At 26.5% G+C, this 22,884-nt stretch overlaps 1 protein-coding gene across 1 annotated transcript in view; it reads right to left on the bottom strand.

Moving 5' to 3' along the window:
* LOC111623272 (hemicentin-1-like) overlaps positions 1-22,403 on the bottom strand; it is a 133,960-nt gene extending 111,557 nt beyond the window's left edge. Inside the window, exon 1 of the mRNA XM_023365793.1 lies at positions 22,082-22,403. Within this exon, the coding sequence (XP_023221561.1) occupies positions 22,082-22,163 (82 nt within the window). The 5' untranslated portion in view covers positions 22,164-22,403. The remainder of the gene's footprint in view (positions 1-22,081) is intronic.
* Between the last annotated feature and the right edge of the window lie 481 nt (positions 22,404-22,884).

The raw sequence follows: 22,884 nt of genomic DNA, 5'->3' as shown, positions 1-22,884 counted from the left end.
AACACATAACTGTGACTTATATTCTTCCCTTACAACCTCTCGTCATTGATCTTTCTCCTAAAGGAAACGTCGGAAGTCGAAAGTCTGTACGGAAAAAAAAGTGATATCCGACGGTTTTCCGAACTCGAATTGAGGAAATTTATCCATATAAATATATCTTTGACTATATAAAATATAATGGAGACTATTGTCGAGTCAATAGAAAGTGGAGATTTGTTTTCTACTGACCATTATTCGGGCATCCGTAAGATGAGATTTCTTTAATGCCATACAAAAATATGCTGAGTGAGCTGAAATGTAGCCAAATACAAATGTCCTCTCGCCTTATCTTATTCTTTTATTACAGATATCAAATGACATATAAATTTCTTTGTTTGCTGTGTTTATATTTTTTTATATATTTCTAAACATAATTTAGTTATTATAATAAACACGCACACACCACACACACTAATCTCTCTATTCTCTCTCTCTCTCTCTCTCTCTCTATATATATATATATATATATATATATATAAAAGTATATGTGAAGAGCACGATAATAGAGAACAATGTAATAAAATAATGGTCAACTAGCAGTGTTAAATAGCAATAATTATGAATAATTCAATACTTTTGAACAACACTTTTAGTTCATGGATGTATAAAGTAAATAATAAGATACAAAGAATGCAGACACACGCATACAAATCCTCAATATAGTGTCTTCTTTAATATCGCCAACCTTCATAAAGCGCCGAATGAGTAACGAATCTTCAGTAACTGTGTTTTATTACAGGTATAGTTTTGCATTACAAATCACATTTTCACCACGAAATAACGTAATTCCTACAAACAAACTCCTACTCAAGACTACATTACTGCGTTGTTTGAAGTAATTTATTTTAGCGTCACGCTCGATTTAGTGCCAATTTCAAAAACGAAACAAGTGACATGCTAAATCGAAGTTTGACTCCATATATGTTCAATTTCAATTTGCACTTAATCGAGTGTGAAGTTGAACAATAAGAATTACACACAGACACACAGACACAAACACACACACACACACTATATACACGCACTCCCACGCGTGTATGTGTATGTATGTAAATACAGGACATTTAAGCAAACGAGATAACAAAAAATATTAATAACTTCCGTTACCAATATTGAATTGCTCTGAAAAATCAATAAGTTTCATCACACGAATATATTGAATTTTTGATATTAAAATCGTTTTCATTCGTTGCTTCTGTTTTTATTATTATTAATTATAAATGTCGGATACATTGCGGGAGACTTTATTTCAATTAATCAAATTCTTTGCAGAATTCAAAACACGTATATGTATGTGTTGTACGATTGTGTGCCTCTTTAAACACGTGATTTNGGTTTAAATTATTTGGTAAAAAAAAACTTAAAAATTAATTTAAGAATTTCAATTACATTAATAATAATAAGTTCAATTTTAGAATAAAAATTCTCTCAAAGACAGACTATTTTTCAAATTTTGTTTGAGGACTGATGTGTTGGCATGGTAGCTCTCTCCCTTTAATTTAATAAGAATTCGATTTCTATATCTTATAACATGAAGAGTTTACTAACCAATATTGACACAATACGAGTGAATAGAAATAACAAACTTTAACAATTATTTCCATTCTAATAAACAGAATTTTGTTATATTCTTCACACACGGAACGTCTGTCTATAACCTTCAGAAAGTTGTAGATAAATTAATTTTTACATTAATTTCTGTGTAAAACTCCTTTAAATAAGCAAAAGCATTAAATAAATTGCTTGTAAATAATATAAACTTTTGATTTTTTTCTAGTTTTTGTTTCCAAAACACGCTTTTTTATGTCAACTTTAATGGGAAATTACACCTGACGTCACTTTTTATATATAAAATGGTATACTTGATAATAAACATGAAGCATTTTTGTTCATTTTCATCTACACGTCAACTAAGAGAAAGAATCTGAACTATGTTCAAGGAAGGATCTTCTTCAATCATCGATACTACAAAACTTCTGCGAATCGTGAATTTACCAATTCCAAGTATTTTGCTTTAATGTGAATTTTCAGGTAGAATAATAAAATGTGAATAATAAAAATCGCTCGTCAGAAATGAAAAATTTAATGCGTAATTAAATAAATAATTTATTTATAAATTTTAAAATATTTGATATACTTTAATTATAGACAGGGTCTTCTTTATAACGTATATATTTTGAATATATGGAATAAACTTATGAAATTATTATCCTTTTGGGGCACTTAGAGGACAATTTAAATTATATCCATTGTGGGTTCTGTCAGGCCCATAATGCGGTCAGACGGATGGTGGGGGCGAGAAATTTCTCATGTTGTCCATGAGAAATTCCTGAGATTATTTGCCTAAATTTGACTTTGAGGCCCTTAGAGCGGTAGGTTGAGATCTTAACCTCTCGACCATCCGGCTTCGAAATTAATTTTTTAATAGATGTCATAAGATTGCTAAATTAGCAATTATTAAAAGTATAATATCATAGTATTAAAGTGAAATTTTAGGTGGTCCAAAAGTCAGTTAACTACTTGAAGCTTCTTTAATTAATAGTACACGTTGTTCTTAGGATTCATAATCATAAACGTATCTAGAAAACATGAAACAAAACATGTACATGATTAACTGATTTTTGATCCAGCATGTACTGTACTGTACATTTAAGTCAATTTTATATTCTGAAAATACTTTTACAAACTTCAATTATTCGCAGACATACATACACATCATACATATATTCATCTTATTTCTACAGATGCAAAAAGAATCCTACTACTTGGGACTGCTGAGACAATATAAATGACATGTTTATATATATATATATATAAAAGTATATGTGAAGAGCACGATAATAGAGAACAATGTAATAAAATAATGGTCAACTAGCAGTGTTAAATAGCAATAATTATGAATAATTCTATACTTTTGAACAACACTTTTAGTTCATGGATGTATAAAGTAAATAATAAGATACAAAGAATGCAGACACACGCATACAAATCCTCAATATAGTGTCTTCTTTAATATCGCCAACCTTCATAAAGCGCCGAATGAGTAACGAATCTTCAGTAACTGTGTTTTATTACAGGTATAGTTTTGCATTACAAATCACATTTTCACCACGAAATAACGTAATTCCTACAAACAAACTCCTACTCAAGACTACATTACTGCGTTGTTTGAAGTAATTTATTTTAGCGTCACGCTCGATTTAGTGCCAATTTCAAAAACGAAACAAGTGACATGCTAAATCGAAGTTTGACTCCATATATGTTCAATTTCAATTTGCACTTAATCGAGTGTGAAGTTGAACAATAAGAATTACACACAGACACACAGACACAAACACACACACACACACTATATACACGCACTCCCACGCGTGTATGTGTATGTATGTAAATACAGGACATTTAAGCAAACGAGATAACAAAAAATATTAATAACTTCCGTTACCAATATTGAATTGCTCTGAAAAATCAATAAGTTTCATCACACGAATATATTGAATTTTTGATATTAAAATCGTTTTCATTCGTTGCTTCTGTTTTTATTATTATTAATTATAAATGTCGGATACATTGCGGGAGACTTTATTTCAATTAATCAAATTCTTTGCAGANGTATTTTAAAAAGTTATCTAAAATTGTTTGGAATAATAGTGTGATTTTGTTTTTCGTCAATTCTGCACACATACTATTAAAATATGCGCAGTTATTTATATTAAAAATTTTTAAGTGATTGAATATATTCCTATTATTGTATCAATAGGAAAACATTGAAAATTAACGACATTCGGAAAGACAATAAATACAAATACTTCATTGATTTTTTAATGTTTTACATCTTGATTTAAAATTTTAGGATTTCCCGGATTTTTTGGGCTATAATTTGAAAAAATTGTAGACCTATAAATTTCCACTGTCGTCCATCCGTCGTTTGTCTGCGTGCCTGTATTTTCTTAATTAATTAATATCGAGAACGGAATTAGATAGATGAAAGACGAGGCCAAATGTGGAAACCTTAGGGGCAAGAGGGTCCGATTAACTATGTATGAACTTCGATATAAACGGGAAGTCACGTTATTTCAATTCAAAAGTTTTCCCCCGAAAGGTATTAGAGAAGTTGCGGCCGACGTTTTCATCGCGAATAAATCGTACAAGCAAAAAAAAAGTCAACAGATATCGCAGGCGAGCCGATTCCCGGATTGTCCGGACGATAGCCGGCCCCCGACCCGACCCCCACCTCGACCCCCCGTACGGTACGCCACTGCCGCAACATCTCTATTAGATAGATGACCGCAGGACTATTGTTAAAGAAAAAGTATGACGCACAGGCAGAGCCGCAACTAAGCAGGTGCAACAGGTGCACCCGCACAGGGCCACTTGGAAGGGGGGCCCAAACTGTTGTTCACAAGAAATTAAATTTTAAATTTTTTCACCTTTCTACAGCGCGGTTTGGCGATTACATTTCGTCTTACTTAGACCCTAGATGTCTGCTCACCAGTGTTCCCAACTGTGGCGACTTTTAGAGGGACGTAGTGAGGTAGCGGAGACCTCAGACAAATCAGCCAAAAGTAGCGACTTTTGAGATTTTTTAATTTATTTTTTGAGAAGTTTAAATTTATGTTTATAGTTTTCAAATTTACAGATTTTTCTCTACTTTANTCTATATATATATATATATACACATCGTGTATATATAACTTTAATCAAACCGAGATATTATTCCCACAATCTCAAAACTAATCAAAGAGTTGAAGATTCATTTCTAAGAGTAGAAACATGGGAAACAAATATTTATATATTTGTAATAATTCTGTGTTTATTCCTTAGCGAATAAACTACATTTTGAATAAATTGAAGATATATATTGACTTGTTTAAAACATCTAGACAAGGATATTTTTTATTTAAAACGTATCTTTTTTCTTTTTATTTAACTGTCACTTAATAAAAATATGTTTATATTTTTCAAAAATATTCATTCTCTGAATAGAGTGTAATTAGTAACTTAAAATTTTCAATTAAATTTAATCTCCATTGTTACATCAATGCACATCATTAATTGATTAAATAATCGATATTAAGATTCAAAATTTGCTTTTAGCACGTAAACAACTAAAGCGCTTCTTTCTCCCTAAAATTAATTGATTTCACTATTATAACTTTCAATATTTATTTCGTGAAAAGGCATATCTGACGGATAGATTTTAATTTATTTAATCATTTATTTAAAAAATAAACTAAGATATAATATACATTTAATACATAAGACAAACAAACGATGCATATAACTTAATTGTATCCTAAATGACTTTATCATCCCCCTCGTTTTAAACACCTCATACCAATTTATCCACCTGAAAGAACATGAAGCCAGCATCATCATCATTATCACTTCTGCTTCGTGTTCTTTCTAGTGTATAAGTGACATAGCTTTGAGCAATATCATCCCTTGGGCTAACATTTCGATATCTGAATCTTCCTATTCATAAATCTCTTCTATGTTAAATCGCTAAAGGAACTGCACCTAAAAAGGAGGAAACTGTTTCCTTTCTTAACCAGAAAAAACCTGAAAAAGTCAGTTGAAAGGAGACTCATAATTCAATCATTCCTTTGCCAGTTAGACCTGTAGTAACCTTCTTAGACAGATAACAGCAAGTAAACTTAAAATGTATCAGGCTGGGTAAAGTAATTTAATCACACTAGTCACATTGATCTCCTAGAAGGTACTACATACAAAATTTACACTCCAATTAATTAATTTAAATTCTTTTAAGGAAATAAACGTCTTCTTGTGCTGTACATATAAATTGTAACCTTATAGTTTGAGATAATATCTGTAAAGAAGAAAAACTTGCTTCATTTCATAAACTCGTGCCTTTAATATAAGACAAACACTATAATTTTCTAAGTTATTTAGATATTTATCCAATTTTCTTGAACTCCTATTTGTTTACTTCGAAGAATGGACGTTTGTACATTGTACATTATTCTGTACTAATGTAAAATATAGATTCGATTCACGTCCAGATCAAACATTATTCTATTTAAATGAAATTTTAATATATGTTATCAATAATTTCTTTTAAAAATAAGCACTGAAAACTTGCAAATAATTGATTAAAAATTAATTTAATTCAAAAAATATAATTAAAATCATATTTTAATTTCAAACTACATCAAAGAAAATTCTTATTTTGTGTCGTCTCTGAAAAATATAATATAAAATAAATTAAAATAAAATATAAATTTTTATACACTTTTATGAGATTAAACGATAAATTACATACATATTAATTGCTTTTATTTATTTTTTAATATTTTCTAAAGTAAAAACTATTAAAATTTTTTCTTATTTTCTCTCATTCCAAGTTGAATGAACTAGAAAATGAATTCAAAAATTTATTATTTCAATAGAAATTATACTGTATAAAATGTACAGATACTTAACAAATGTTCTTGCAATCCTAGAAAAAATGTTAAACAAATAATAAAAATAAATACAGGAAAAAAACGATGAGTAATCTGAAATCTCGTATATATATTATGTCTTTTTATTTTATTTTTCCAGTTCAGAATCAGAGAAAATTAATTTTGAAACAATTCATATACTATTGAATAATCTGTAATTTCTTTTTATTTTTAATTATTATTAATTCGCTCGTATCAAAATAATTAAAAAATAATAATAATTTATTATTCGAATTTACTTTTTATACATCATAAAAATATATAAATTTTATTGTTTTCGAACACGTGAATATATCTGTTATACTAGAAACATAAAATTAGTTTTAACAAATACACTCGGACCTGTGAACGGCGGACATAAAAATGGCTGCTATTTACAGGTGACCATTGTTGAGAGGCGACTGCTGTTTGGCTGAAATGATTAATTTGCAGACCACTGACCACTGTCTGTCTTTCCTTCCTTAATCTCGAGATGAAATTCAAGACCAGATATGGAAAGAGTATGGATAGCAAGTTCTGATTAACTATATAAACTTCCAGTTTGGACTGAAAGTCACGTTATTTTAATTTAAATATTTTTTTCAAAATACAGTTACATAGATGACTGGCATGACTCAATTGTTATCAGGTAAAGTATGATGTACAGGGGCAAGGCACTACTAAAATCGAGAGCATATATTTTAAATTAAATAAATTAAAAATTGCAGCACAGCATTATATAAATAATTGCTCGTTGTATAAAAAATCCACACCTAGTTAACAATATAATTTTAATACTAAGAAGTACTTTCGTTTTACTGTTACGTTCTACGTTAAGCTGAAAACAAGGTGTATATTCTTATTTTAAAGTTCAACCCCAGTTAATTCCTCGTATAAAATTACTTAAATATATAACATATATTTATATATAACAAAATAACAAATAAGAAAAAGTTTTAATCGAAAAAAATAATAAATTCTTTTTTTAGAGGGGGGATTTTATGTTGGGTGTTTCCAAAAAATATTTTCTTTCCAAAGAAACCATTTTTGTTAAAGTGTTAACGAAGCATGTTATAAACTTTTATATCCCTGTTAGTTTCTCTAGTGTTATTAGCTGTATCGGAAGTGGATTAAAAGTGCATAGATCATCCTCTCTAGAGTATCGTTAGAAAGGAAAAACTATCCTCCAAAAAACAAAAAGAATAACTGACACTTAGATTAACTTACACTCAATCAAAGAAAGTGCTAAAAAAACAAAACAATATCGAATGTCGATAATCAAAATGTTATACTTAACAAAATTTGTAATATAAAAAGTAATAAATAAATTACACTTAAAAATTTTGTTACAGACAAAACAATAAAAGAAAATCCAATAAAGTTTTTTGGTAAAGTAATTCAAGAAAGGGGAAAAAACTGGAGCTGAAAGTGAGAAGAAATATCATATTTTTTTGTGTTACAAGAACATAAAATTGTATGATATTGTTTGATACTAAACAAACTTCCAATATTTTCGATCAAGTTTTAGTTTTATCAATTTATATATATTGAGTATACGATTTAGAACGATCACTATTGTGAAAACCTTTAAAAACTCTTTACTTATTAATAATAATTTTTTTAAATTTAAGAATTAATTATACGTTTATCTCACTACAGATCATAATTTTGAACTTATTTATATTACAAGTAAATAAGTAAAATATGAAAATTTTGAGTGTTATCGTAGGAAATTTGATAGAATATTCGGGAAATATAAATGATAAAAACGGAAGTTATCAAAATCTACTTTGACAAGATGTCAAAGCGATAAAATTCCAACAAGAAGTGTGTCGAAATCAAAATACTAGTTCAAGATGACAGCTTGTACATTGACAAAAGCAATTGGTTCTCGAACTGTTATCCTTCTTTTCATTTTTCTTTTTTCTTATAATATAAATCAAATACTTGATTTTTCAAAAATAAACCTCAACATAACTTTTTTATCTCTTTATAAAGTAGTTTTATGTAGAATTTTAATGATACTGCCTGTAGCTTTAGTTACCTTTCGAGTTACTTTGCATAGGAGTGGAGAAAGAGGAGAGAAAAAAAAATCACTTGTAAAAATTGTTTCGGAAATAATTATTTTAAAAAATGCATCCAGAAAAAAATATTCTCTTTTAAGATTGTCAGCCATATCAAATGTGCGAGATATATTCTTAAAGGAATAAAAGATCTCGACAATTTCAGCTATCGCTTGCTTGAAAAGGAACGAGTCAGACCTTTAGAAGATTCAATGACGTCTTTAGATTCAACGGTGCGAAGAAAGACATCGAATAGCTTAATAAAAGAACAGATTTACTTTTTGGAAGAAAGTAAAAAAAAATTTTTTATTATTACATTTAAATATCTCGAAATTATCCATTTATCTCGTTATCCACAATTGTAAATCATAATATTTGCCATTGCCTCGTGAAAAAGTTTTTAAAGTTATTTCCAAAAATCTCTTACGTTCAAAAGTTAAATGTAATAAATATATATATAAGAAAAAGAAAATATTCGAAAAATAAATTTATACTATTCAAAAAACTTTTCAATTGCATAATGTATTTTATTAGTATTATTATTATTCATATGGGATTCTTTAAGAAGCGGTAGGTGATGCTTTTAAATTGATAATTTTCTCGAAATTGGCAATACTTTTTTCAAATTTTAACTGAATTTTTTTAAAATTTGTAATTGATTTTTTAGAATTGGTATATTAATACTTAAAATTGTCAATTTTCTGATATCTACAAATAATTTTTTAAAATTGATAATTTTATGAAAAATGCAAGTTAAAATTGTCAATTTTCTAAAAAAAACCGTAACTGACATTTTAAAATGGATGAAACTGGCATTTAAAAAATCAGTTAAGAAATAATTCATCAATTTAAACAGAATCAGTTATTGATTTTCATAAAATTTACTAAATTATTTTAAAAAAAAATGACAATTTTCTGAAAATTGATAACGGGTTTTTTAAAAAAACTGACTGACGTTTTAAAATCGATAACTGACTTTTTAAATTGGCAATTGATTTTTTTTCCTCTCGTAACTAACATTTGATTTTCTTAAATCATCCATACTTAATTCNATTTTCCTGATAAATTTGTGTTATTAATTCTTCGGGCAAAATAATATTTGATTTCTTTTATAGACAAAAGAGAGTCCAAGGAATCAGAATAAAGCCGACCTGTCGCAAGCAGATAGGGAGGTAAAGGTGACAGAAAGAAGGAACTGGAAATCAATAAGTACCAAGCAAAAGAAGCAGAGTCATTCGTTGACCATATACATTCCATTGCAAATAAAACGAATGATACCGGAAGAGTTTGACTAATAAACTCTGGCAAATAAACTACCACAAAATAAAAACTGAAAATTAAAAAAAAAATACATCTCATCTTTAACCTCTTACCTGTTATTAAAATATTATTATTTTTAATGAAGTCTCATTTAATTTATTATTATTTTTTTAAATAACACCTCTTTAACACGATATCAATCAGGTTTATTATTAATCTCCTCGTGTCCGGATGTCTTATTTAACTCATTATTTATACGATATAATTAAAATAATTGTGTTGTAAAAAATGTTTTCACTCATTTTAAATGGTTTAAAAAATTTTTTTAAAGTAAAAAATTAATTAAATTCTACGTTATTAGTTCCATAAATTTAATTTTTCAAGATAAACTTCAACGATATCGAGTTGATTTCTTCGATGAAATGGTTGTGGTTTATCAAAGTAAAGAAGAAGAGGAGGAAGGAAAAAAAGAAAATGTCTTGCAAACAAAACGAACGTTCCTAGATTGCAATTTAGGTCATTGTTCGGAGATACTTTCTGATATGATTTTCTGTCCCTGAGATCAGTTTTACATTTTCTATACTTTCCTTAGACTCCAGATTAATATATCGATTCCGGTGGCATACGACAGCTTTCATTATTCATGCGTTTCTTAAAGATGTCCCCAATAACGGAAGAAGAAAGGGATTTTTCTTCTTTATCACAACTTTATTTACAGTATATATACTTTGAAATATAGTTAATATAGTTACATTTTCTCCCTCCAAAAAGAAAAAAAAATTATGTTAGATCTATCAATTTCTTAAATATTTTCTAGCATTTAATCTATCATTTTCTTAAATAATAAACAATGAAGAAGATAAAATATTCATTAATCTATGTTTAATTCATCAGATAACATTTAAAAGATGTTGTATAAAAATTCCTTCTGTGTTTTTTTTTATATAATAAAATGATTTATTATATATCATTGTTTGTAAGATAGTGAAGCGGTTTAAACCGAGATATCTGATCAAATTCTAAGATTAAACAATCAATATTAGTTCATCTCTTGGCAATAAAATATGATCGATATATTTTATGTTTTAAAGTAGGAGTCGGTTATTTTTTTTTAATATTCGAAAAATTGCAACGTTTTCAATAATTTAATAATAAAAGTTTAATTAACTGAAAATTTTTAAGAAAATAATATAATTTTTGATTCCCTGTATCAAGAAAATATTCATCAAAAATTTATATTAATATTATTCAAGTATTCGTGTTCAAACACAAAAGTATTCCTGGAATGTTTAAAACTTTAAAGTGTTCAAAAAGTTTTAATTTAATATGTAAAAATATGGTGCTTTAAACATTCGTAATTTTCAAAGGCTAAATTTTTTATGTTCGTTTTAATTTTTGCTAATTGAACATTTTCTTAAATAAACTTTTTTTGATATTATGTTTAATTTAGTACATTAAACATTTAAAAAAGTATAACAAAAATTTAAGAACTAAATTAGAACTTGAACAATCCATGAAAACGTCTAAGGAATTAACTGTTTATATATTAAATTACAATTATACTTAAATATTCAAAAATTAATTTTTTTAATGTGTTTATTTGATAACCTCTTTTATTCGAATGTTTGATTTCTTGAACGTTTTCTTGATTTATTCAATTTCTACTTCAAAGAAAAAAAATCAAAAGCTAACTTTAAAATGTTCAAGTCGTCAAATTAAATATTAAATTATAAAGTTTAAAAGTTTTAGACTCAAGGATATGCTCTAATTTAATGCTACAACACTAAGAGAACGTGTTAATTTGTTTCGCGGCTACTTACAGAAAAAAAGTTATTTTGATAAATAATAAAAATACAATCTTATCGTTAATAAATTATATATTTATTCTATAATAAATAAGAAATATTGCAGAAAATACTTACGAGATTATATAAAGTTTAGTTTATAATTCCACCAACTTTTATAATCCGATATTGGTCATTAACAGAACATATAAAGGAAAATCAAAAGCTAAGTCAACCACACGCTGGATTTACTACGATCAAATTTCTATAAAGTTATAGGAATTTCTGCCAATGTTCTCTACTCTGTTTAATTGTAATGTGTCTAATCTATAATTTTCAGGATAAACTATCAAATCCTACAATGTAACAACATCCACGTCTGTTAATCGAACTCTATTAATTAAAGGATGAGAATGATTCAGCTTTCAAGCTGATGTAAGGATCAATTATGTACAAGTTGTAATATTGCTCCTGTTAGTTAAGAAAATTCCAATTTTCTTTATTAACGCAAAGATAAAGATATTTAAATTTATGTCATTAATAAAAGAGCCGAATAAACTTATTAAATTTGACAATACTTTTAGATTTTTTTCCCTTTATCAGAAGAAATTTTCCTGATAAATTTGTGTTATTAATTCTTCGGGCAAAATAATATTTGCATAAGAAAAAAAATGTAACTTTTTCAATAAGTAATCAATGAACACTTCAAAAAACACTTCTAATTCGTAACTTTAGCAATAATAATGTATTAAAAAATTCATATTTCTTTTCTATTTTTAGCAAATTAAAAAAAAAAGAAACTGTGATGTTTAATGAACATTGAACTTAAAGTAAAGAAAATTTTGATTGATCAAGACCGTCCTCAAATAACCCGAAGTTAAATAATGCAACTAACTTTATTATTTTATTTTTTATTTTTATTATTAACTTTTTTTCTAAAGCACTCGGAGTGTTTTTAGAAGAAAAGTGTATTACAAAAGTTGCCATGAATGATGTCCCAACGCCTACTTTGTGTTTTATCTAAGTGTTTTGCTGTTTAATGTCAGATTTTATAACAATGGGAGGAGGTTAACAACAGAAACCTTTTCGAAATAAAAGAAGGGATCTTACAAATATTATGTTCGTCATTTTTCAAAAGGTGAAAAGAGTAAAGGGGGAACAATAAATAAGACGTTGTTGCCAGAAAATACCAAAATAAAATAAAAAACACCGCCAGTTGTCAAAAGAACTAGCTTTCTATATCCTTAATTATCCATTTTATAAACAATACTTTTACTCTTTATCATTAAAAAAGGATGAAGAAGAGCTAGACTTTGGTAAACTTAATCTAATTAAAAATAAACTTGGAAAATGAGAGTGACTAAAAATGTATCTTTTAGTTCTTGAGGGAGCTCTTTACATTTTATCAGATCCATATTACAGTTAAGAAAAATTCTCCCTTTTCTTTCTTTTATTAGTCATAAAATTCTTGTTGTAATTAAGATTTGACGATGGATGAGAAGCATTGAAGCACGATATTCATTTGGCAAGATCTATTAACTCAACCATCCATCGTTCTTAATTAGCGAGATTTTGCAAGAGCTACAATAGACTAATTGTTATGGTTTGATAAAATAATCCAGATTGTAATGAAAATTTTCTGATTATTATTTTTTTTACATATTTTTAATTTACTGATTATTAGATAAGTTTGTGTATCATTTTTCACACTTTATAAACAGTAAAATTTTATAGTTCTTATCTATGCATTAAATATTTCATGAAATTCTTAACGAGTACAGATTTCTCTGAGGAATGAAAATAAAAATTAAAAAAATGTGATGCATGGCTCCTTTCCAAGAAAACATTATTTTTTCGCTGTTCACGCGGTGAAAATTTTTAAATTTTTATCATAGTAAAAGTAACTTTTCTTCTTCTACGAATCAACAAAATGATATTTTCAAACATTCACTTTTTAACTCCGTTTTTTTTTTTTATTTTTAAAATAAAATGTTGCGGTAGTTGAATGAAATTCTTAATGAAACATTCTTGTAAAATCTTCCAATATGACACTCAAAATGATTAAAATACATTTTTTCTTTACGAATATTATCGGATATTCTTCTAGATTTTTAAATTATAGTAAGTTTTCCACATAAAAATCAAGCAATTTACTTATCTTTAATGTAATTTTTACTTTAAGGCACGATTCTAATTATCTATCTACTACTAAACTTTTTTTCTCCTACATGTTTTTTAACGAAGAGTATTACTTTCAACGAATTGTTTTTGCGATAATTTGCTGAAAGATAATTAACACTTCATTTATTAATGCTGTAACATTTCGTAGACAACAAAAATCGAGTCAAAAAAACTATTAAAAATTCCTTTTTCTTTCTTGTAAAGTCTTTAAATCTTTTAAGCAATTCTAGGGATAAAATTTAATCCTTTATTTAATGATCGCAAATTTTCCGTGATTATGATCCGTCTAGTGAAGAGATAATGTATTGTTTTTTATTGTTAATTTACAAAAAAAAACGGAGACAACTTAAAGTGATCTTGTTCGTCTCTGTCTAAACTGAATTTTTCGCTTGTTATGTTGTAAGAAAACCCATAACCCGTCTTCACCAGTCATTGATCTTGATTGTAGTAGCAACTTAGCCATTTATGTGACATACAAACGGTTCTCTTTTGACCTCAACTTAAAAGAGTTATAGTGGGAAAAATTGATTTTTTAAATATAAATGAATCATTTCTAAGCTTAATTTCTTAAAAAGTATAAATATTTCGTATTTTAATTGATTAAAATCGACTTTAAAAATCATTATAGTGGATAAGAGCATCGAATTTCCCGCATCAATTCTCTTCTTCATATCCAAAAATAGGACTCCATTCAAGATTTTTTAAACATAAAATTATATGTTATTTTATTTCTGCATATGTGTAGTAATTTTTACTGCGTGAAAACTTATAAAAATAGGAAATTTAAGACGAGTAACAGGAGTATTTTACTATGAAAATCCAAGTCATACTGCATTAAAGTTATATTGCGGTCGTGTTACACGGTGTTTCTAGTAGTAAACCCTTCATTGGCAAACAAGCATGTTGCAGAAGAATCGATTTTCATTATAAAAGAATAAGGAAAAGTACAATTCGAGCCCAAATAAGTATCTAAATCGTTCAAAAAATAACCTTCATTTATATCAGTACATGATCTACTTTGTGAATAAAATTCTTAAGTTTTATATATGTCTTTTTAGAAAATTATCTCGACTACTTATTTTATATCAATAGATAATTTGACTTTCAAATCAAATTTCATGTAAGATTTTTTAGAAGGACAATTTAAAACTTTAGAAGAATTCTACTGCAGGTTTATTTTTTTCGCGGCTACTTACAGAAAAAAAGTTATTTTGATAAATAATAAAAATACAATCTTATCGTTAATAAATTATATATTTATTCTATAATAAATAAGAAATATTGCAGAAAATACTTACGAGATTATATAAAGTTTAGTTTATAATTTCACCAACTTTTATAATCCGATATTGGTCATTAACAGAACATATAAAGGAAAATCAAAAGCTAAGTCAACCACACGCTGGATTTACTACGATCAAATTTCTATAAAGTTATAGGAATTTCTGCCAATGTTCTCTACTCTGTTTAATTGTAATGTGTCTAATCTATAATTTTCAGGATAAACTATCAAATCCTACAATGTAACAACATCCACGTCTGTTAATCGAACTCTATTAATTAAAGGATGAGAATGATTCAGCTTTCAAGCTGATGTAAGGATCAATTATGTACAAGTTGTAATATTGCTCCTGTTAGTTAAGAAAATTCCAATTTTCTTTATTAACGCAAAGATAAAGATATTTAAATTTATGTCATTAATAAAAGAGCCGAATAAACTTATTAAATTTGACAATACTTTTAGATTTTTTTCCCTTTATCAGAAGAAATTTTCCTGATAAATTTGTGTTATTAATTCTTCGGGCAAAATAATATTTGCATAAGAAAAAAAATGTAACTTTTTCAATAAGTAATCAATGAACACTTCAAAAAACACTTCTAATTCGTAACTTTAGCAATAATAATGTATTAAAAAATTCATATTTCTTTTCTATTTTTAGCAAATTAAAAAAAAAGAAACTGTGATGTTTAATGAACATTGAACTTAAAGTAAAGAAAATTTTGATTGATCAAGACCGTCCTCAAATAACCCGAAGTTAAATAATGCAANTTTTTTTTAAACATTTTCTATTAATTATAATCATTATTTTTATTATTAATAAACTGTAATATTTTATACATTAATTAGTATTTATGTGTGCATTAAATTCTAAAAATTTTTCTGTAAAATATCCAAAACATCTTAATGGTTTTTCTCAAAAATATTTTTTGAATTTTCTATTTAAAAAAATAAAAAATTCCCAAAATGTTTTTGGAACATTTTTCTTAATTTTCTGAAACGTAAAATTTCAAAAAAGTTCTAAAATTCTTCTAAAAAATTTCTAAAACTTCTAAAAAAATACACTCAAAAAATTTTCTGGGATCTTCAAACGTTTAGAAACACTCTAAAAATGTTCTAAGCCTGCTAAAATCCTTCAAAGAATTTTAAAATTTTCAAAAGAACATTCTATAAATTTTATGGACCTTCAAAAATACTTTTAAAAAACTTCTAAAAATATTTTAAAACATTAAAATTTTTATCACAAGACCCTTAAAAAAGTTTCCCAAAAAATTCGAAAACTTTTTAAATGCGCAAAAAATTTTAGAATTCTTGTAAGAATTTATAAAACTTTCAGAAAGACACTCAAAAATTTTTGTAAGACTCAACAAATGTTAAAAAATCTTCTAAAAATGTTCTAAATCATACTAAAAATCTCAAAAATTTAAATATTCAAAGAAACATTGTATAGTTTTTGAAAAAATACTTTAAAATATTAAAAAAAAGCTAAAATATTTAGCAAAAACCTTTAAAATATTTATAAAACATGTTTTAAATACTAAAAAAAATTATTTAAAAAATGATAAACATTCTAAAACATCTAAAATTCTTTTTAAAAAATCCCCACTATAAATATTTTATTTCTAGAAAAACTAACAAAAAATTTATTTATAATTAATTCGATAAAATCAAATAAAACTAAACAGAAAACGAATAAAGTAAAACAAAAAATATTTAAAGTAAATTTTAATTTAATTATAGTCAATTATCTAAATATAAAATTTGTATTTTTTAAGCTTAAATTGCGAATTAAAAATAAAAAAAATAGTTTAAAAAATGTAGTAAGAAAGTTTAATCAGGCAAATGTAATTTGCATATTAGTTACTTAATTAAAAGTAATATAAACAGCGAGCGGAAAGCTACAACAACTTTAATAAATTTATTCTTTTATTATCTTCTAATAAATTAAGATAAGTTGAACAAACAAGAGAAGATTATCCATAACTGATATAAATCAGAAAATGACAAACTAATATACTTTTGTAACAAACAATTGAATTTTATCGAAAATTCTTATCTGTCATTGATAAATCTCTGACATTTTCAGGAACTAATATGTTATTTTTCTATATAAACTAATCAAGTATAGATCTATCTTAACTGGATGGATAGAAACTGTATCAGATGAAGCTGAAACTAATTTTAGAAAAATTAACCTTTCCCTTATTTTTTTAAATACTATCTGAAAAGTTAGTAAAGAAATATGCAAATTTTAAACTGATTTATTTTAAAATTTTTAGTAAAATCGGTTACAAGAACTTTCTCTTAAGGAGTGGAAGAGGAAGAGGAGGAGGAGGAGAAGATGGAGAAGAGGATGGAAAAAAAGTGCTGCATGCTTGGATCGAAATTACTCTCAATCGTAATTTATTGATTCGATAATTTAAGTCATTTTCAACCACGACAGAATTATCTAACAGATAGGATTTATAAACACTTCATAGAACTTACTTTTAAGAATTTTTGATATAATTTATGTTACTTTTATAACAGATAATTTGATAATGCGTTTTATATGTTCGGTGGATTTCAGTTTAAAAAATAGAAATAAAAAAATCGTATATAGCTTTTTTTTAAAAAAAACCTTACTTTTTCTAATTTTTATGGAAATTAAAACTGTATTTTTATAAAATATATTATAGATTTTTCATAAACTGTTAACGTTGGAGAAATATATTTTTCTTTTTTATTGCACTTTTGTGATGTTAGAAAGTATCGCTGTTAGTCAATGTCATTTTACTGTTTATGACTCACGTATTTTTAGTTGAATTCTGCTTTTTTTATTATTGTTTTTTATTTTTTACTGTCGAACATTCAACTTATAATGTTAAGCTACAAAACTATTTTATTGTAAGTTCTTACCTTTATACACTATTCATTCGAACGTACTATAATGTTTAGAGCAACTTAATGATTGTTTCTCGGAATAAATAGAAAGATTATCTTTAATGAAGGAATTTTATTTATCACATTTTTAAAACGGAAATACTCTCATTTTGAACTATAAACTCCCTTCAAAATTCTAGAAAAATTTATAAATTTGACAAAAAATTTGTTGAAGAGGAAAAGGAGGAGGAGGAGGAGGATAAGAGGAAGATGCGAAAGAGGGCGAGCAGAAAGAAGATAGAGAGAAGGAAGGAGTGGAAGATGAAAGGGGGAAAAGATGGAGAAAGAAGAGTGGAAGAGGAAAAGGAGAGAGAAGAGAAGGATGAAAGAACTTCTCTTATCACAAGCAGATATTACTTAAATATGATACTTTAATGTGTTTATTATAAAGCAAAATATTAATTTTATTTTTCAATTTTTCAATTCTAAATAATGGAAAAATGAAATTTTCAATTGTAATTTCATGAAGTTTGTGTCATTCGTAGACAATATTTTTTAAAAATAAAATTTATTAAAAATTATGCACATTTATTACTATTACTATTACTATTATTATTATTATTATTCGCTTTTCTAAAAAGCGAATGTTGTCTATTTTTTTTAATATTAAAAATGAAAAGATCAAACTTTTTTTAAAAAAAAAGTAAAATAACTTTAGATATCAGATATTTCTATAAAACAAATATCGTAAAATTTTTTATATTAAATCTTTGAAGATTTAGAGAAAATTTCCAATTTTCAAAGACGTTCGATTAAATTTAAAAGATAAAAAGAAAAAAATATTTTTCTAGAAGACAATGATTTATTATAGAAAACAAATTTATAAATATTCATCATTATTTTCTAAAACTTAGAAAACAAGCCGTTTGTTTACATGTAATTACCTAAAAATTTATTAAATATTAAGCAAAAAAATTAATGAAACTTTAAGAAGAAAATTTACATTTTTTTATTTTTTTTTACACAAAGAAAACTTTTCAATCAAAATAACTTAATTTCTCTAAGGTTTTACAAAAAAAAAAATTCCCCCATTAGAAAACCCAGTTTTAACTGTAAATTTACATTAGATTAAATTAAATAAAAATAATTTTTAGGAAGAGGAATTATGTATATACATTTTAAATTACGATAATCTTTTCTAAATATGTTAAATCATTAGAGATTTTTGAACGGTACATAATTTAAAATTTTTCATTTTATTATCTCTCCTTTTCGTCTAATGAGGGCTGCAGGGGACGGAAAATATAATATTTTAATTTAATTACTGTACGAACAAAGAGCCACAACTGTTCTGTGGCTGTATCTAAAGATGTTAAATTCTGGTTCCTCCCCCACAATCTATCTCTAGTACGGCATTTATTACAAGTTTTAGAATTATCATCATCATCATTTTTATAAATTTTGTAATAAATGTTGAAGAGAATGTTGAAAAATTGAACGATCGCCATTTTTTTAATGGTAAAGGTGTTAATAAAACAACAGCTGTTTCATTAGAATGCTATTTTGTAGAATTTTTTTTCGTTGTAAAAGATGCTTATAAATAACATCTTTTCATTAAAATGCTGTTTATCTTTTTATAAAGTGATGATTCTTTTTCTACAGCTTTGTTTCTATGGAAGAAATGCTAACAATTGAGTTTTTTTTGTTATAGTATTGTTTTTTCGTTTACTCTATGGTAAAATCCTACAGCAACAATTCAGTTCCATTACATGTATTCTATAGGTTTTTTTCTATGTTACAGATGCTAACCATTGCGTATTTCGCTATAATGTCATTTTATAGTTTTCTATAGTAGCAAAAATTAATTTTTATTAATGATATTCTATGGGAAGGATGCTCACGATAACGATATATTTTAATTAAAATGCCATATTATATCTTTTTCTAGGGTAGAAATGTTGACAGCAGTTACAATTTTTCACTATAAACGCTACTTCATGGCATTTTTCTATGGCGGAAGTGCATTTATTGGGGGTTAGAATATAACTTTATATCTACGACTAAGCTTTTAACATCACTACTTTCTATTAAAATACCATTCTTTAGCTTTCTTTAAATGCCAAAACAGTTAAAACAACAACAGCAACTTGTCAATAAAATGCTCTTTTATATTGTAATCGAAGGGTATTGTTATTTTTGCTATTTCTTTCTATAACAAAATTTAAAAATCCAACAACACTTTTCCATTAAAATTTCCTTTCTTTTTACACAAAATGCTAACAAAGTAACAACAACAACAACAACACCTTTATTTAGAATAATGCTTTATACCTTTAAAAATACTAAAACAAAAACAAAATTTCATTATAAAACTGTTTATAATAAATACGACAAGACTCACTCCATTCACAGGAAAAAAAGAGGGAAAACATTTTAAAATATCGATTTACATCGATTAAATATTCTCCATACCCCTATCTATAAATATAGTTTTATAAAGTTTGAAATTTAAATGAAATAAAAATACCAATGCACCAAAACTTGATTCTGTCATAGTAACGTGGGAATATACTTTACTACGATAGACCTTCTCTCAAAAGTCTTTCCTGCTGATAAGGCCATTCCTGAAGGCATTCAACTTGGATGCCTTCTGACGTTGCATTCTTATGCTATTATAATGGAGAGAGAAGTGTTTGTCCTGCGCATTATATCCAGTATCTGACTATTTTAAACGAGAACATTTGTTTTAAGGGCGTAAAAAATAAAATAAACTTTTTAAAAAATCGATAAAGATTTAATAAAATTATTATTATTATTATTTTATAAAGGTTTTAAAGATTTAATATTTTATAAATAAATTAAATCTGTCTCGTTGTTACAAAGAGAACCAATTAAGCTCAGACTTTCGTTATTTTACTAATTAGTTTACGTTGACTTTTAATTATCTGAACTTAGTTACAATGTTATTATTCTATATAAATATATATTAGTTGTTATATTTAATATTTTTATTGATATTTACTACTCATAATTACGCTTAATTTTTTGTTATATTTATTTACTTAAATATGAGTTTTAGCAAGCGATATTTTAAAATAAACATATATAAATTGTTTAAAGTGTGTATGTATACTATTTTTGAACGAATAAATGCGAAAATATTCACGGACATTGTGTAAAAAAATGAATTTTTCATGAAACTTAACATATTTTTCTGTAGCATAAACACTGCTGTAAATGAAATTATAAGAATCTTTCCGTGTTTTTTCCTATATTAAAATATTCTACGTTAGAAAAATTTACAGGAATTTTGAGACAAAATTTCCAGATAATTCTTGTTTTTTAGTAAATTTATCCCTGCTCAATTTACTACTAAAAAAAATACAAGAACATCTTTAGAATTTAAGTAACAATTTCTCAGTGTAAATTGAATAGTAAAAGTTAAACTAGAAAATTCACTTTAAATGTCTACCAAATAAAACCTTGAATAAATACATTTGAAAGTCCTAAAAAAAGGGGGGTCAAAGAAAAACCAAACAACATCAAAGATCAATCTTAACGCTTTATTAAGATGAGTTTTTTTAGAAGAAGATAAGACGAAGAAAATTACAAAGTCATAAAAGAAATACAAAATTGGAAAATTTAATCATTATTTATTAGAAAAAAATTTCCATAAAAGAAAATTTATAACCATAATATAATAATATTAATTATTGTTATTATTATAATATTTATTTAAAAGTCTCTTGCCATAATTTTATAGTTTTGTATTCCATTAACTTTACTTAACTTACATAAATTATTTACAACTAAAATTTATGAACTTGTTTCCGCTGATTAAACTAATGAAGAAGTCCGGTAGCATTATTCTCTATACCATTAAAGTCCATTGTTCTGGAACGTTTATCGCACACTACAAAATTGGTAGGGTCAGTAATCCTGCCCGTTTGCGAATACATATATATCCCAAGGGTCCAAATCAGCATCGACTATACCAACGATCGGTTCGATAAAGAGTATAGTGCAACCGGGTCGAACACCATAGAGAAAACACGTAACCCCCAACATAACCTTTAATTAATATGTAACATCCGACCCATAGAAAAACGCGTTAAACTGAGGTTCATACCATTAACACGAAAGAGTAAAAGGGAGTACTCTTACACTTACCGGTAACTTTAGCCATCCAAATTCCTAATTGGTTAAAGGTGATAAATAACGTAAACCAAGCTGCTGTGCATGATAATTCCATATTTCTTTTAAAAGCACTAGTAACGAACGAAAATGTGGGAGCACGACACGTCTCCAACTTGGTTACCACAGACAAACGTTGACACCTTACCTGCTCTATCACTCTCACACTATTGGTTAGTAATATCTAAACATTGTATGTGACTATAAATCTAGCAAAGTTTAGCAGAACAGCAGTCCATATTCCCATTGGAAATACACACTCTCTCGGGAAGATTTGGGATTAACAGCCTGCACCGCTCTTGCCATTCCATCACTCGCCAAACACACTACGAAATAGCGCCCTCTGGAGCCTACAAGATAGAAACAACCGGTTCAACGATTCACCACCATTTTTTTATTATTTTTTTTCTCTTTCCTCCTCCCCTTATTCAACTTTAATAATACATTTTTTTACCTGTACAGTGGCAAATTTTTACACATGATCATTTAAATAATTGTAAATGCGACCTACTTCTTAACTGAAGTTACAATATCGACAAATATATTAATCTGTTTCCGGGTGCGTGCTTACAATTTAGGAAGTGCAAACGTCCAATCAGCATGATTATAATATGTATTTTTTTTTAAATTTAACTGTTTATAATCAAAGAAACCTTTATGTTGCTATGGTAAATATCGTATATATTCGATATCTCTGCATTCATTATACACAGCATGCATTTCAAATTCATATATAATTCCAGCTGATAAAACTCTTTAAATATATAAATATATTTATA

This window comes from Centruroides sculpturatus, unplaced genomic scaffold (assembly GCF_000671375.1).
Source record: "Centruroides sculpturatus isolate CEXI.00-Female unplaced genomic scaffold, Cexi_2.0 scaffold302, whole genome shotgun sequence".
In the NCBI taxonomy this organism is placed as follows: domain Eukaryota; kingdom Metazoa; phylum Arthropoda; class Arachnida; order Scorpiones; family Buthidae; genus Centruroides; species Centruroides sculpturatus.
This window is presented reverse-complemented; position numbering and strand designations above follow the sequence as displayed.